The sequence below is a fragment of the Acartia tonsa genome, chromosome 1 (assembly GCF_053477335.1).
Source record: "Acartia tonsa isolate MP-2025a chromosome 1, ASM5347733v1, whole genome shotgun sequence".
In the NCBI taxonomy this organism is placed as follows: domain Eukaryota; kingdom Metazoa; phylum Arthropoda; class Copepoda; order Calanoida; family Acartiidae; genus Acartia; species Acartia tonsa.
The window spans coordinates 32,329,665-32,345,463 of record NC_137260.1 but is presented as its reverse complement, the minus strand read 5'-3'; the positions used below and the strand labels follow the sequence as shown (position 1 = coordinate 32,345,463).

General features: G+C 29.7%; 1 protein-coding gene across 1 annotated transcript in view; it reads left to right on the top strand.

Annotated features, from left to right (window-relative positions):
* The window catches only part of LOC145330119 (uncharacterized), a 44,023-nt gene extending 32,837 nt beyond the window's left edge, over positions 1-11,186 (top strand). The window contains exons 20-23 of the mRNA XM_080174710.1: positions 1,151-1,216; positions 1,624-1,685; positions 5,962-6,110; positions 10,300-11,186. Coding sequence (XP_080030836.1) covers positions 1,151-1,216; positions 1,624-1,685; positions 5,962-6,110; positions 10,300-10,428 — 406 coding nt within the window. The 3' untranslated portion in view covers positions 10,429-11,186. The remainder of the gene's footprint in view (positions 1-1,150; positions 1,217-1,623; positions 1,686-5,961; positions 6,111-10,299) is intronic.
* The last annotated feature ends 4,613 nt before the right edge of the window (positions 11,187-15,799 follow it).

Here is a 15,799-nt window from a genome sequence, read left to right as displayed (position 1 = left end):
CTACTAGTACCTTATGTAGTTAGAAATTGTCGAAAATAAATTAATTTGACACTATTCATTACTTGTTCTTGAATTTTAAAACTTGATTTCAGCAATTTTGAAGTAATTGTAAGTGAAAGAGATAAAAAAATATTATTTCATACAAATATAAATATTAAATAAGGAAACTAAAGGAAATTACACCTCTTTTGCGCGTGAAAAATAATATGAATGTAAAGCGATATTTGATTTTGTGAAATTTAATATATTTTTCTATATTACGATTTCTGTGAATATTTCTATTAATCTTTCAATTTCTCTCACTCTTTCTATATTCAACTTCAACGATAAAGGGTTAGGTTAAAAAATAAAAAAGGAAAGGTTGTTTATCTGTCTGTTTGCTACATAAAAATGAATGTACTTCTTATTTGTTGGCAAAAACACTTTTGGAACTATGAATTTTGATTGGTTGGTTCCAAACTAATAGTTGCAAACTTTTAATACAAATATTTTAATCTACCAAAGGGGCAATTTTGTTTTTATCATTGGATACGTACATTAATTAATCGTGTATTGTCTTATTCCTTGCGATCCCTATAAAGATATTTAGCCACTAATGGTCGAATGACACACACATTTACTCCCCTGTCAGATTTCATGGCTATATTATATCAACATAAACATCATGTCACTTGAATAATATAATAATAGCTTTAATGATCATATTCGTCTTTAATATTATTTAGCTATTCCTTAACTTCATGAAAAAAAGAAATATTTTCCATCGGCGAATATTTGTAAAAGTTTCTTTATTCCCATTTGAATAGAAATCTTTTAATACAGGACCATTCTCAAATAATTTTTTTGTAGATTATTCTATTTTAAGGTTATTTTTAAATTGTTTTTTTTTTCTATTTTAGGCTAGGGTAGGTTGAATAAGGTTAGCTTAGTACCGTAGGGCCAACATTTTTTGCTTATATTTCAATAAGGTGATGGGGGGTTTGTATGGTAAACTAAGCACAAAAATTGTTAATAAAATGAAAAAAGTATTTTAAAAGCCCTGTATGTATATATATATATATCAGGAAGTTTTATGTATATTTAAAAATTGATAAATGTTTCAGAGAAAATATATTTAGAAATATTTATTTAATATGATTTTTATTTTCAGGAATAGTTTTAAACAAGCGGAGGAGATTTTAGAATATCTTTATCAACAAGATTTTACATCTACAAGGTAAATCTGTAAAACAAGTAGCATATAATCAGGACTCAGTATCCGCACGTCAGCTTTGAGTTAGCCTTAAATTTGAACCAGTTTTGATGCTTTAAATTTTTTTGAATAGTCATATTTGAGTCAGGTTTAGACTTCCAGCTGATTCTTAAAATTGTAAAAAGTTAATTTCTCTAAGGCTTTCAAGTACTTAAGTGGCTGACGCGCGTCTACCGAGTCCTGCATTTAATAGATTTAAAATCTAAAGATAAATCTTATATTGTCCTTCTTTTTTTTGTTTTCAATAATTTGTATCCTAAAAACCTCTATCTTTGTTTGAATATGAAGTAGCGGGCTGACTGTGTGTCTGTCTGACCCTGAGGATATCTATAGACCTGTCTGCCGTTTTTATTTTATATATTTAAATTTAGAGCCATGATTCTGGTTGGCAACAAGATGGACATGGAGAGAGGAAGACAGGTCTCTCATCAAGGTAAAGCTTTTTAAAACTCACATAATAATTCGTTTTTTGATCGCCTGCAGGGTGCTTGGTTCGAATCCCAGAATAATCTGCATAAAAGCAAAAAAAAAAACTTTATAAATGTACTTGATGTTATGTCATGACATTAAAGTATTGGAAATACCTGGCCAAAAGAGACTCAACTAATTACCGTACACATTTAAGACTTCTAGATTAAGTTAGTGCAATCAATTGGTAGGTTACTGTCATAGAAGTTATGTTAGTTGCAATGAACCTACTACAAATGTAACGTTGTCCTCAAGGTGATAATATTTCATCATAAAAGACATAATTTAAATCTCCTTATTCCAGATTCACTATCGAAAACTTCTATTCATACATAAAAGTAAAAGGATATGTCTCTGTGTGTGTATATCTATAACAAAGTACCTCGTTAACCGCTTTACCGATATTGTTCTACTTTACTTATCATAGGTCCATGGAAGAATTTTTGGAGAGGATACCACCACCCTCCCGAGAGAAATCATCCCTGGCAAAAAAGGACCTACCCCTAAAAAAATATTTTACTTTTTTTAAAAACTGAAATTTACCCCCATTACCCCCCTTTCACTAAAGAGTCGTCTATTGGCGTAACCGCTTGTACTCGAATAAAAGAATCCAATATAATACAAATAAGAGAAGTAATGAAATTAAAACACTAAAAAGGACCAATAAAAACATTATTATGTTTTTACTCTACAGTTTTGATATGTTGTAAAAGTAAAAGTTAATTTGATTTTTATCTTTATGTGGGCAAATAAAGCAATATACATACATGCATGTTTAGTCAAAATAGAAAGGGTTATGAAAAAATTAATTTACCGGAAAAAAACGAGAAGAAAAGTCTAATTATTTCCCCTTAAAAAAGCAAGCAGGAACAGCTAACAATACAGACAGGCATAAGGATAGACAGACAGAAACGCTTATACGGTAGCTTCGTTACAAAAAATAAGACAATATATAAATGTAACTAAACATTTAATTTGTTAAGGTAACCTCTGAAAAAAAATCCAAATAACCATTTACTTGTCTAACAAAAGATAAATGAAGAAATTCCATTAGAATATGAAAACATAAAAGAAAAACTTTTTTTTTCACTCCTTCAGTCTGGGGCTGTGGCACAAAGTTTTCAACAAGATATATTATTTATTTTTCAACATAAATATCCCAAAACCTTTCACACGCCTCAAACAAACTTTATCCAGTCAAATTTTAAATAAATTCATTAATAAAAGGAATATATAAATATAATATTTTGATTTTCATGTATCATCAGCATCAATGAGAGGGGCAAGGATGTCCAATAGAACCCCCATCCCCTCCCAAAAAAAATGAAACGGTTTCTTATGTTTATAAACTAGTTCTCCCATTGCATTGGTTGGATTACAAATTTTGGGGATTATGTTGAATTGTTATTTCCCAGTATCCCTAACTAACTTTATGAAGACTTGATTGTCAGCTTTGACATTAGTTTACTTTTAATTAAAGATGTTACAAGTTGCTTCTAGAATGAAATGCCTTAACCCTAGAGAGGTGAATCTCATGACATGCCTAATAGGTCTTCCAGACAAAGATCGTGATTTTAAAAATTTTAATCTACATTAGGAGGTAATAAACTGAATTGTAAAATTCATATAAATTTTTTTAAAATTTTACATTTCTTTTTATTTTCTTTATGAAATTTTATATAAATAAGCTGTTGTGCTAAAACTTTGTTTAATATTTACTAAAAGTTGTGATATTGTATGAATTATATTGAAATAAAATCATTCAATACATCTTCTCTCAAGGATATTAAATATATAAGTATAGAGGTACAATACCTTAATAAGACCAATGGGAGCATAGTGTACGAGCAATCTGATCACATTATTGGTGGTAGATTGAACATCAAAATGATTATTAACAATCTTTGGTGTACTGTACACATTTTGGTTCAAACGAGCATTTATTTTTATTCATTTTTAATTTTTATAGTATACTTGATAAAACGGCGGTTTCCACCAAATAAAGTAAACAATTAGAGAAGCTAGTAACCGTAAGGATAGTGCCCCGTAGGAATAGAAATAAGAATTTTCATTAATTCTAAATTAGGGTTAGGGAATCTAGGACCCTAGGTCGTCAAGGAATACTAAGGAATTTAGTTTAACCACCAGTAAAAACTGATAAAGAAGCACAAAGAAAGCTTTAGCAGTATAGACAATCAGACGGACACGATTAGTTATAAGGCAGCTTTGCTCTAAAAATATGGAAATCGAATGTTTAACTTAATTTTTCCAGCTTCTCTCATGGTTAAGTAATGAGGTAGAACAATAAAAAAATAGATTTGATTCAGATCAGGGTAAGATGTTGCTGATAACGAACATTACCAAACGATCGAAAGTTTATTATGTTCTATTTGTACATCGAAATAACAGGCATAAGAAGACCTAATTAAGTTAGGGTAGGTTAGGTTTTTGGTTATTCGAGTAACTTTTGTCGGACTAGGTCGTAGAATTAGGTCTTTTTAAATATGTCTTTTGTTTTTAGGTCTTCTGTAGGATAGCTAGGTCTTTTGTAGCAACACCATATGAAGAACTAAAAGTAATTTAGAATAGACTAGGCACATTAATATACAAGGAGCATCTATCTAGAGGAAACACACACAAGATTACTTTTTGGACATCTTGTGACAATTATAAAGATGTGTGAACATCAAACGTACGTTCATTAGGCTGGGAGCTGGAAGCATATAAAGTTCTTAGCTGTTAGGAAATGTTCGATTCCAGCTACATTTGTAAAGCTAAAATAGTCCAGCGGTTAACGAGATTTTCTTTGTGCAAAATAATCAATAAAATCGACATCCTTTTTAAATAACCTTGATCCCTTTGGGCAAAGAAAATCTGAAAATATTTAAAATGAATTTGATATTGAAGCTTTTCAATTTAATTTGTAAACCTTAGTATTTTTGTTCAGTGACTTATCCCATTTGTTGTTAATACTTTAGGTTCTTCTTGTTGGAAGCTTTAGATTTATAATAACTACTACACTGATTTAATTTTATTTTTTTATAAAAGGTTCTTATTGGTCCTGGGATAGTTTTAGGCTTGTTTACTTTCATATATAAGTTTTTGTATGGTTTTAATCTATTTGCACCTTTGAAGACTGTGCTACCTTTATGCTATGAATGCATCCGCTATTAATACTTTATTATAGTTAAAAGCAAACTTAATTAAAAAAACTACTTTCAACAACTAAAACGTCAATAAAGACATTATCTAAATCTCAAATTAGCTGTAAAAGATTAAGTTCCGTTCTAATCCTATTCTTATTTAACAAGGACAACTATTTACATACACAGTTCAACAACATTATTCTTAAAAGCTAATAAACATAAAAAATACTTCATACAGTAGTATGAACTGATATTAATTTTATGATTTTTATGTGACATGATCTACATGATTTTTCAGTAAAGCCGAGAGCCGGTTCTAAACCAGCGGATATTAATCGGTTTTTAAGACGTAATAACAGTCATGGATAACAAATTAAATGAAAAAAATGAAGAATAAAGCAATGATGTTATTAGCGTTTATTTCTTCTGTGCGTTTTTTTTTTACTGTGTTAAAAAAAACGCATCCGAGTGTTAGTTACTCTGTTGGACGGATGGACATACCCTAGTTATTCAGTTGCTGCGCTACAAAGAACAAAACATTTTAGAATAAAGGACCGGATTTTATATTCTTTATTAAAAAGAATCGTTTTAATTAAAAGCAAATGATAATTATAGACAGTTTTTTACGATCTAAATTTTATCTTTTGTTGAGAGAATTTTATTAAAAATTAATCCGCTATAACATTTAATTAAATTAAAAATATTTTCTTCTTTTTAATTGATATCGAAAACGAAAGGCAAAATAAATTTTTAAAGATATTTTTTTAATTAAGATTTTTAGGCCTTCATAGTGGTTTCGAATCCGTAGGATTTAAACAGTTTTAAGTCGTTCTAAAGAAAAAAAAACATATACAATTATCCAAGAAAAAATATGATACGATGATATAAAGAACTATCACAGCAAGCCTCGAATCCTCAAATTGATTTATGCTGGATTAAAACCAGTCCTGAGTAATCTTTAAAAATCATGCATCATAATGTAATATTTTTTCAACGAAAAATGAATAAAATATTATTTTTATTAATCCCAAGGGGCCACCAAAACAGGAGTTAATCCTATGATTTTTTATTTTCCTAAATTCAATTTAATTTCAGAGGGCAAGAACCTGGCGATGTCGTACAAGGGAAAGTTTATCGAAACAAGCGCGGGACTGAAGCACAATGTTGATGAACTGCTGGTGGGCATACTCAAGCAGATTCTGCTCAGATACGAGGAGATACAAGCACCAACTACTTTAGTCAGGGTAAGTGTGTAGAGCAACTAGGATTGATTATTTAATTCTAATTGACTAGTTGCTTTTATCTTAGCCTCTGGGGAATGGCGGGGAATGTCAAGAAAATAGCATAAAACCACCTTTATTCATTTATAAAGCTTTCCTGGAAGGTACAACCTATTAGTACTAGCATTTTCCGAGGCTTTTACCTATAAAAACAATGCTACTTGTAATAATTGGATATTATGCATAATATGGACTTACTGGTAAATTTATGTTGGTACTCTTTATAAACTGGACCTAACCTTTAAACGAATCATCATAATATTGAAAGTACGAAATTAAATTAACTATAACAGTGTTACGAACGAACAGACCTGTCTTAAACGTAGAAAAGCTTCGCCTTTATGAATAAATTGGCGAAATTTTGGGAAGCAAATGCTAAAATCAAAATATAATATTTAGTAATTGGAATAAAATATATTGGTATGTCAATCAATGTGGTTGATCTGGTTGGGCTGTTAGGGTTACCTTTTTAAAAGCGAAGCTTTTCTATAATTAGGGTCGGTCCGTCCGTCCGAGATAGATAGCTTTTATTCGTTAATTTAGGCATGTTAGAATTGTCCTATCGATTTCAAACTTTGCATGATGATTCCTGTAGTAGTTGGGTACGATTTAGAAAGCGTAGCAACTCTATAATCATTACCAGAATGTCCGTACGTCCATTTTAAACATGTTGATTTTTCTACTTTTTTAACAACACATTTTCAAGTGTTTTTATTATCCGTTTGATCTGATTTTTGGTATTTTGATTCCTGGGACAACAAAGAACAATATTATAAGCGAAGCAACTCTATAATCAAGTCCAAAAATGTAAGTATGTCCATAAACATTATCCTGTTTTAAGCAGTTTTTCAACAAATTTACCTACAATTTTGATTAGACATTTATACATTTATGTTCCGATTTTTCAGTTCAGATACTATACAAGTGTTAATGTCCGTTTGTCCTACCGTTTCAGTGCTTCGCTTTTATGGATGTTGTCATCCTTGTTTTATAATTTCTTTGAATATATTTTATTCCCAAACTTTGGTCAGTGTGTTGCTCTGAGATAGGTTAATCAAATTTTTCCTCAAAACTTTTACCATTCACCCAAGAGAAACAAAAGTAGCACAAATTTCTCTTGCAGTCAATTAGTCTAGCATTGTGACCCCTTGTAGCATTTCATTTGATTTTTAAAAGTCTAGCTACTTTAACAAAAAGAAGATACTCATTATACACCGATTGACCGCTTGTCCTACCAGTCAAGCTGAGCCGCCGTTTCTTTTTGTCAGTTCTGAACCATGGGAGAAATAAGATTTATGAGCTGGCTCCTGCGAAAAGAAAGTCGGCTCCATAACCATTACAGCTTTTGCACATGACAGAGATTCTGTTACCTTAGCTGACCTTTATCTTGTATTGTTTTTGTCTGTTTTTTTTTATGTTCTTCATTGCTTTACCTACAATTACAAAAAAAACATTATTAGGTATTGTTTTTTTACCTTAATGGGGCAGGGTTGTTAGCGAATTTTCTCTATAATTCACCTTTTGTGTCCGTTTGTAAAGCTTTAAAGGAAATGGGATTTTCTCAGCTGCCATTAAGGATAGGCTACTAAATTTTTTGTTAAGATACCCCTAACCAAAGAGAATACAGTAAACAATTCACTTTTTCCACCAGTCTGTCAGTCAGTCAGTTAAAAGCCATAAAAAAAAAGATAAAAAAGAGAGTTTTTGTGATTTAATACAATCTAATTTACGATTTTTTACCCTTCAATATCTGCTCTTTGATTCACTTTATTCTTGTTTCCGGATCTACTGCAGTTCAAAGTAAAATATTGCTGGTAAGGAATATTTCCAAAAATCTATGAATTTTGTAGGCTGCTAGCTGCCAAACGGCTGAACGTACAGATCATACCCGCATACCTTTTTAAGCGGCATAAGAAGGCCTACAAATAATCTGGAATAACTAAGATCCAATGATGCACAGGGAAAGCTTGACTGAAGAAAGAACGCGAAAAATAGGTCTTTTTCGCGCATTTCTCTGCACTGCGAGATAATTATGCATTATTGATTTATGACTATTCTAGATTATTTGTGGGCCTTCTTATGCCGCTTAAAACAGTGTGCGAGCATGATCTGTACTTTCAGCCGTTTGGCAGCCTTTAAAATTCATAGATTGGAAATATTCCTTACCAGCAATATTTTACCGTGAAATGCAGTAGATCTGGAAACAAGAATAAAGTGCATCAAAGAGCAGATATTGAAGGGTAAAAAATCGTAAATTAATTAAATTTATTTTTGTATTAAAAAGGGGCGTTATCTAAGTCATTTGTAATTTTAAAAGAAACTACTGAAATTTTGCTAACTATGTAAAAGAGAAATAAGTTGAACACACAAAAGAAACTTTTTCTTATAGTTTAATAAATTAATTCAAACTTTTTAATTGAATACAAATAGGTATTAAAACTTATACATGAAAAAGTGCTCTGCTAGAAACAAGTTTTTTATCTGCTAATTGATAATTATTTTTTTTCTCATTCAATAAATTTGAAATTGTTAAAAGGAGAAACATTTAAGGTTGGTACATTGGTTATGTTAGAATCGTGCTATCTATTTTAAATTCTCTGAGGATTAAAAAAAGTATTGATTAATTATATACAAAAACAATAAATCTAAAGCAAAACTAACAATAGATATTCCTTTAACCTTCAAAGTTTAATTTTTTTTTTTTTGGGGGGGGGTCAATTTTGGAGTTTTCTTAACAAATTATTTAGATTGGTTTCTTTGCTAATTTTTTGTTCATTTTTTAATAGTTATTTTTCAAAAGGTCTTTAAAATTGAATCTGATTATTTAAAATCGAGATTTTGGTAAAAAAAAAGTCAGATACTTTACACTAGATTGTACATATATGTACAGAAGGTTCATATTTTCCAAACTCTTAATAAATTAAATCTTTTTAATACCTTTAATTGTCCGATTATCTTACAAATATTCCGAAACAATTCTGAATTCACATTTACATTAAAATTAAATCTATTGTTAAAATCTTTTGAATGAATATGGAGAAATCATTAAAATTTTATAAAAATTTAATAAATAAATATCTAAAATATGTCGAACCAAAGAAACATATCTCCACAAATAAAAAGTTATGAGAAAAATAATCATCCGTCATATTGAATGAAACATCTGTCAATTTACCAGATTAAATATGTTTAGAGTGGTGGAAATATTATGCCAAAGACATGGTAAGGGTTGTAGTACAGCCCAGCACTCTAAGAATTAAATAATCAAACAAACAACTAACCATTTGATTGCACAACCTTTGTCTAAAGTTTATAAATGAGCATATCAAGAGGTATGTTTTTGGCCAATGGCATTTCCCCCATGCTTAATAATATCACATGCATACGGCATTAGGTACTATTTTAACATCTCTAGTATAATACCGGCTAGACCATGTTATAAAAATTGCAAAAACACATGGAACCATAAACATAGATCAATACAACAAAATTGTTCTCTCCAATTTGTAATTATTTTTCATATCTTTGCAAAAACAAAGAAAGAAAAACAAAGGGTTTTCACACAAAGGTTGGTAAGACCTTGGAAATTATTACATTGGTTCTTACTTAGTTGTTTTCAACAAAGAAATGTAGCTTACATTGTAAATAAAATGCAGGTAGTTTATTAGACTTTAAGTGGATTTTTATATTTTGTATATAAATTAGTAAGATTATTTTGTCAGAAGCCTAAAAAATTTGATAACTAAAAAACCGATTGAGTTTCTATTTAATTGAAGCCTAACATTACTCCCTCTGAGGTTTTAGGCTATTTTTTTTAGATTATTTAAAGAAGTAAGATGTTTTTGTCAGTAGCTTAAGAATTTGACATTTAATAAACCGATTTTAATGAAGCTTCACATTGTTCCCTGCGAGGTTTCAGGCTATTTTATTCTTTTCTTAGATTATTTAAAGTAATAAGATTTTGTTGTCAGTAGCTTAAGATTTTGATAATAACCATTTAGGGAAGCTTCACATTGATCCCGGTGAGGTTTGAGACTATTTTGTTTTTAGATTTAAGGTTGGTTTTAGGCTATTTTCTCTTTCCCTACCCCTTTGAATTAAGAGAAGTATAGTATAGAGAACACATGTTTTAAATGTTTTAAATTTACTTTAGAAACAAAGCCGAGAGAGCAGCTGCACGTCGTTGAGCACCCTGAGCATGGTGAGGGACACCCTGATGAAGCTCTGCAACTCCAAGGACCACAGCATCACCAAGTCTTGTGAAAATCTTCATGTTCTTTAAAATTTGTAATTCGTGGATTTATTTAATTAGTCGGGAGGTTGAATTGAACCAAAAATGTAGTACGCAAAAAGAGTTTCGTTTTTTCTTCTTTATTTGAAATATGATAACAAGGACGATCAAATCCATGAAAGCGAAGCAATACTAATTTAATAATTAGTATAAATAAAGTTGTATATAAACTCGTTACAATATTGCGTAAATGTAGGATACTATTCAAGGACAATAGGACGATAAAATCAATCAGTTACATACCGAAGGACGTACTGACAGACCGACCATATTTAAAGAAAAGCTTCGATTTTATATTCTCATAAAACAATAAACAGAGCAAAATAACTAAGATTTAATTACGGATTAAAGAAAAAATTATCCTTTACTAAAAATCTAATTTCTCGCTATCAGAATATCATACAAAAAGTAACTAAGTGTTTTATTTTTTAATCCATCAATAATGCAATAATCTTAAGGATTTTCTTTTCATCGATTTTTTTTTCATTTTAAGTTTGAGCAGAATTCATCATTTTATTGTATTTTCTTTTAAGTTTTTATGTTATTATATATAATTTGATTTTTTATGTACCAAAATACTGTTTTTTAATCAATTTTGCTAAGTGAAAAATTTGCATTTAATCTTTATCTGTGATAACTTTTAATCATATCATTATTATTATTAAAATATAATTATATAAAATGTGTAACCTACATATATGTAATTCCAATTTTTGTGTAACCGTATTTTCAAAATAAATTCAATGTTCTATATGATTCACTTTTTTTCTATTTGTGTTATAAAAACTTCAAATGGATTTGTAATAAGGATAAAAATGTAAAGATATTGAGATTTTATTTTTTCTTGAAATGTATGAGAAACAGATAGACCAATAAAAATAGTTATTTATCGCATCTTAAGATAAACAGATTTCCGCGGATATAAAACTATAATTTTAAAAAAAAACAGTTATGTTAGCCCGTGACTTCGGCATATTGGGTGTTCATTATCCGATAGTACATTTTTATATCTATAGAAAACTAGATATAATACGTTACGATATATGATTTTCAGTATGGCTTAGAACCGGTTCATATCCATCGAATATATATCGGTTTCGAAGCCATACTGGAAAATGAATTCTACAAATGAAAATCAATTTTTAAAGCATAAATTAAGTTCTCTAAAGCTTAGGCTCGCTTACTCAGTATAAATGTAAGAAAGGCTAGTTTGAAAATATTGTTTTAAAGATCTTTTCAAATTTCTATTGATAAAATGATAAAATGAAAAGTAAAACTTTCAAACTGTATGTTTACTTTGATAATTCCTTTATTCCCGAAAAAAAATATATTTTGGTCGCTGAAACACACACAATTTATAAGCCCTGCAAAACTTATTTAAGCCCAAGAAAATTTTTAAAGTTTTGAAAAAAAAGTTTCATGATATACAGACACAAAATATTTTATTACAATTAAAAATTGCGTATTTAATTTTTGTATTCTTGTATTTTTAATATTGAAAAGAAATGTATTAATTTTCTTTCTTAACCATAATAAACTTTACTGATACAAGCGACTCTGGCTCAACAAGTAGCACATCCGCTTGTTGTCAGGGAGGTGATTGGTTCGAATCTCGGCTTAACAACTAGCAACTCATTACCGTGCAAAGTTAGGACTTCCAGCAAAAGGTCGTGTTTGGGGGTGTTTGGACGGGAAAGGAGAAATTTGGCTTCACTTAGTTGTAATGGGTTGTTGGACGTTAAAGTGTCAAGGACAACAGCCTCGTCCGTATGAAGTAATTGATGGGTAAACCTTCTCCGAAAAACAACTGAACAATAGGTATAAAATTTTATTTTATTCAAAATTAAGATCATTTTACCATTTGATAAGCTGGTTTTTTTTATATTTAGGCTTTTTAGAAATAAATACACTTAAAAATTAATGAAAAAAATATTTCCAAGAACTTTTTATTCTGTCGGTGTAAAAAATATTTATCTAAAGATATTCTCTTTCAAATAAGTTGTAAAAGAAAAGCATTGTTATTTATTATTAATAATATAAACACTTGACAAGAACACTAAGGTTCGCAATTGGCGCAGCAATAACATGAATGTAACAATTTCTCCTTTTCTGTCTGAACTCACGGGGTATTGGATAAATTAACACCGAAAAAGTCGGCCGACCCTATCTATGAGTATGACTGAAGAACCTTTGGTTTAAAGTTCTTCCTTAACTGTGTATGGCAATGAGGTGCGCCTGTTTATAAGCCAATAAACATTTTTAACGTCCCTAGTATGAAGCGACTCGAACCCGAGATCTTCCTGGCAGCAAGCTGAAGCGTTATCCATTAAAGAAAATCTTCGCTAAATATAATGAATAATAAAAGAATATTTATGAGAATAGTTAGGGAGAAGTTTTTTCCCATTTTCCTATTTGAGTACAATAAAACACCAATTTAATACAGTGTAACTTTATCAAAACATTTGATACAGTAACTATTAAACTGTAGCGTGATGTCTTTCTTTCTGTCTGAAATAATATGGTTTTCCTTTACAGCGTAGCTTATAATGGGTACGATGTCGTTTTAGCTCCCCCCCCCCCACCCCCACCCTCCTCCGGTTTTTTTTCCTTCCCCCACTTCCCCTAATGTAGAGTTTTCTTCAAGTTTAAATGTCATCAAATTTCCCACTTGCAAATTAATATAAACATAACCAGGACCAACTTTTCAAGAAGAACAATTGGTCCAGTGGTTTTTTAGGTCTTATCAAAACATATATAATCCATTATAAAAACAAGGATGACAACATCCATAAAAGCGAAGCACTGAAACGGTAGGACAAACGGACATTAACACTTGTATGGTATCTGAACTGAATAATCAGAATTTAAAAGTATTAGAGTCGAAGCAAAATTGTAAGTAAATTTGTTGAAGAAACTGCTTGAAGCAGGATAATGTTTATGAACATACTTACATTTTTGCTTCGCTTATAATATTGTTCGTTGTTGTCCCAGGAATCAATATACCAAAAATCAGATCAAACGGATAATTAGAACACTTGAAAATTTGTTGTTTAAAAAGTAGAAAAATCAACATTTTTAAAATGGACGTACGGACATTCTGGTAATGATTATAGAGTTGCTACGCATTCTAAATCGTGCCCAACTACTACAGAAATCATCATGCAAAGTTTGAAATCGATAGGACAATTCTAACATGCCTAAATTAACGAATAAAAGCTATCTATCTCGGACTATCTTCGCTTTTAAAAATAAAGAATTGACAATACTCGCAGTCCTATCCACAACAGATAAGGGGAGGGATATAATTGTGTCACTAGATAAGGAAATGCTGATATTAAGAAAACATTGTCTTTTTTATCTAGAAGATAATGCTATGTCATATTCTTCTTTTATACTGATGACAGGGAATTTATATTTTCATATCATTTATTTCTCACATTTTAACTGTCCTTTTTATTTTTGAAGATATTAATTTACGGGTTATGCAAAAATAAACTTTTGAAAAAAAGTATCGAAACCTATAAGTGATTTCCGCTGTCATTAGGAGGCAACACAACATAATTAGGTTCGGTCATTCCGTCCGTCTGTCCCTACGTCTGTAACGAATAGCTCTTATGTTCGAATTGTCCATCGATCTCAAACTTTGCATGAAGATTTAAACAAAAATAGTAAGAATTTCATAAAAATAAGAATCCAGTATTTAAATAATTTATCGACAAATTTTTATATATCTTTTTAGACTAATAAATACTCTGCTTATTAAGTTCCGACACTCTACAAGTGTTAATGTTCATTTATTATACAGTCTTATTTTAGAGTATCGAAATGTTGGTGTTTATTTCAGGCTTTAATATTGGCTAAAGTAAAAGAAGTATTACAGTTAAGTTTGGTTGGTGGAAATAACAGACAGATGGACAAACCAATCTCACAGAGTTTCTGCGCAGAATGATAAAATTTTTTTATAAAATCTTTTGATAAAGCAACTCTTTATAGGTTAATTTTTAAAAGTGTTCATGTATGAATAACAATCTATATAGCATTACCTAGTTTAGTAATTGCATCAAAATTTGAACTTTTCTATAATTAGGATAGGTAAGTTTGTACATCCCATTCCAGAAGAAATCATGTTTGTTGCATATTTCAGAATTAATAAATTGTCTAACCAACATGCATTTTAGTCAAAATGTTAACAAAGTTAATGTAAAATTAATTATAAATTTTACCACAAAATCTGTAACGTAAAAAATGTTTCATAAATCATTAAGAGGCCCTATATCATCGTTGTATGTAATAATTGACTAAATTACTAACCATTTTCTAAAAACAATTAGAAATTATTGAAAATTTTCAAGATATGTAAAAAAAATAGAATCAAAATATGCATAATTTTAAAAAATATTTCTTCTAAACATATATTTGTTTTGAAAGTTATCCTTGAGGTGAGATAAGACAAAGAAAGCTGGGCCAACAAATTGATAATTTGCCAACAAAATGTAAAAACTTTTCCCAGGAAATACAAACAAATAGTAGCAGCAACAACTTTCCTTCTTATGTTTCACATTTCTTGTTAATTATATCATTTTCGTATAACAATATTTTACTGTTATTATCTCATGTCTGTAAGTGGGTAGTGATTAGTTAATTTGCGGATTTACTTTTATTATCAAATTAATATTCTAATAATTCACTAAAAAGAGGTTTCTTTTATTTTTGAATTTCAAGGTTAAGGTCATATTAGAGTCAATGAACTTTCGTGATTTTTGTGATCTTTATAAACGCAGGATCTTTGAGGTGGTTTTTTTTGTGGGGGATATTTTTTTCTAGATTTCTGTTGGTATGATGGTGGTATCCGCCCCAAAAATAGTAATAAACCTTTCCATGAACTTTGAGATTCTACATTGTAAAAGAGAACCATATCGGTTCTGCGGTTAAAAAAACTTATTAATACCAAAAAGTCACATATTTTATTTATCTCATTTGTTTTTTTATAATTATATAATATAAATTTCCTATTCATCTAATTCTGAAATAATAATTTCTAGGACGATTGGGGACTATGTTATAAGCAAAGCATCTCTATAATAACATTATTGAAATGATTGTATTATTATATGTATATGAAGTAAGATATATAAGTTGGAAAGAATTTTAATGTTTGAATCTGAAATCTGCATCAAATTTTAAGGATTTTTTTAATAAAAATCGTTTTTTGTATGATCCTTTATCTTAAAGCGGAAATACAATTTAAGTTAATTAATTTTGCCATCTGTGATTGGTGGATTGAAAATTATCTTCACTCTGTTAGGAGAAGCTTAAGTGTCGCACATCATTCAACAAATTAGAGCGCAGGTAGTTTCAATCC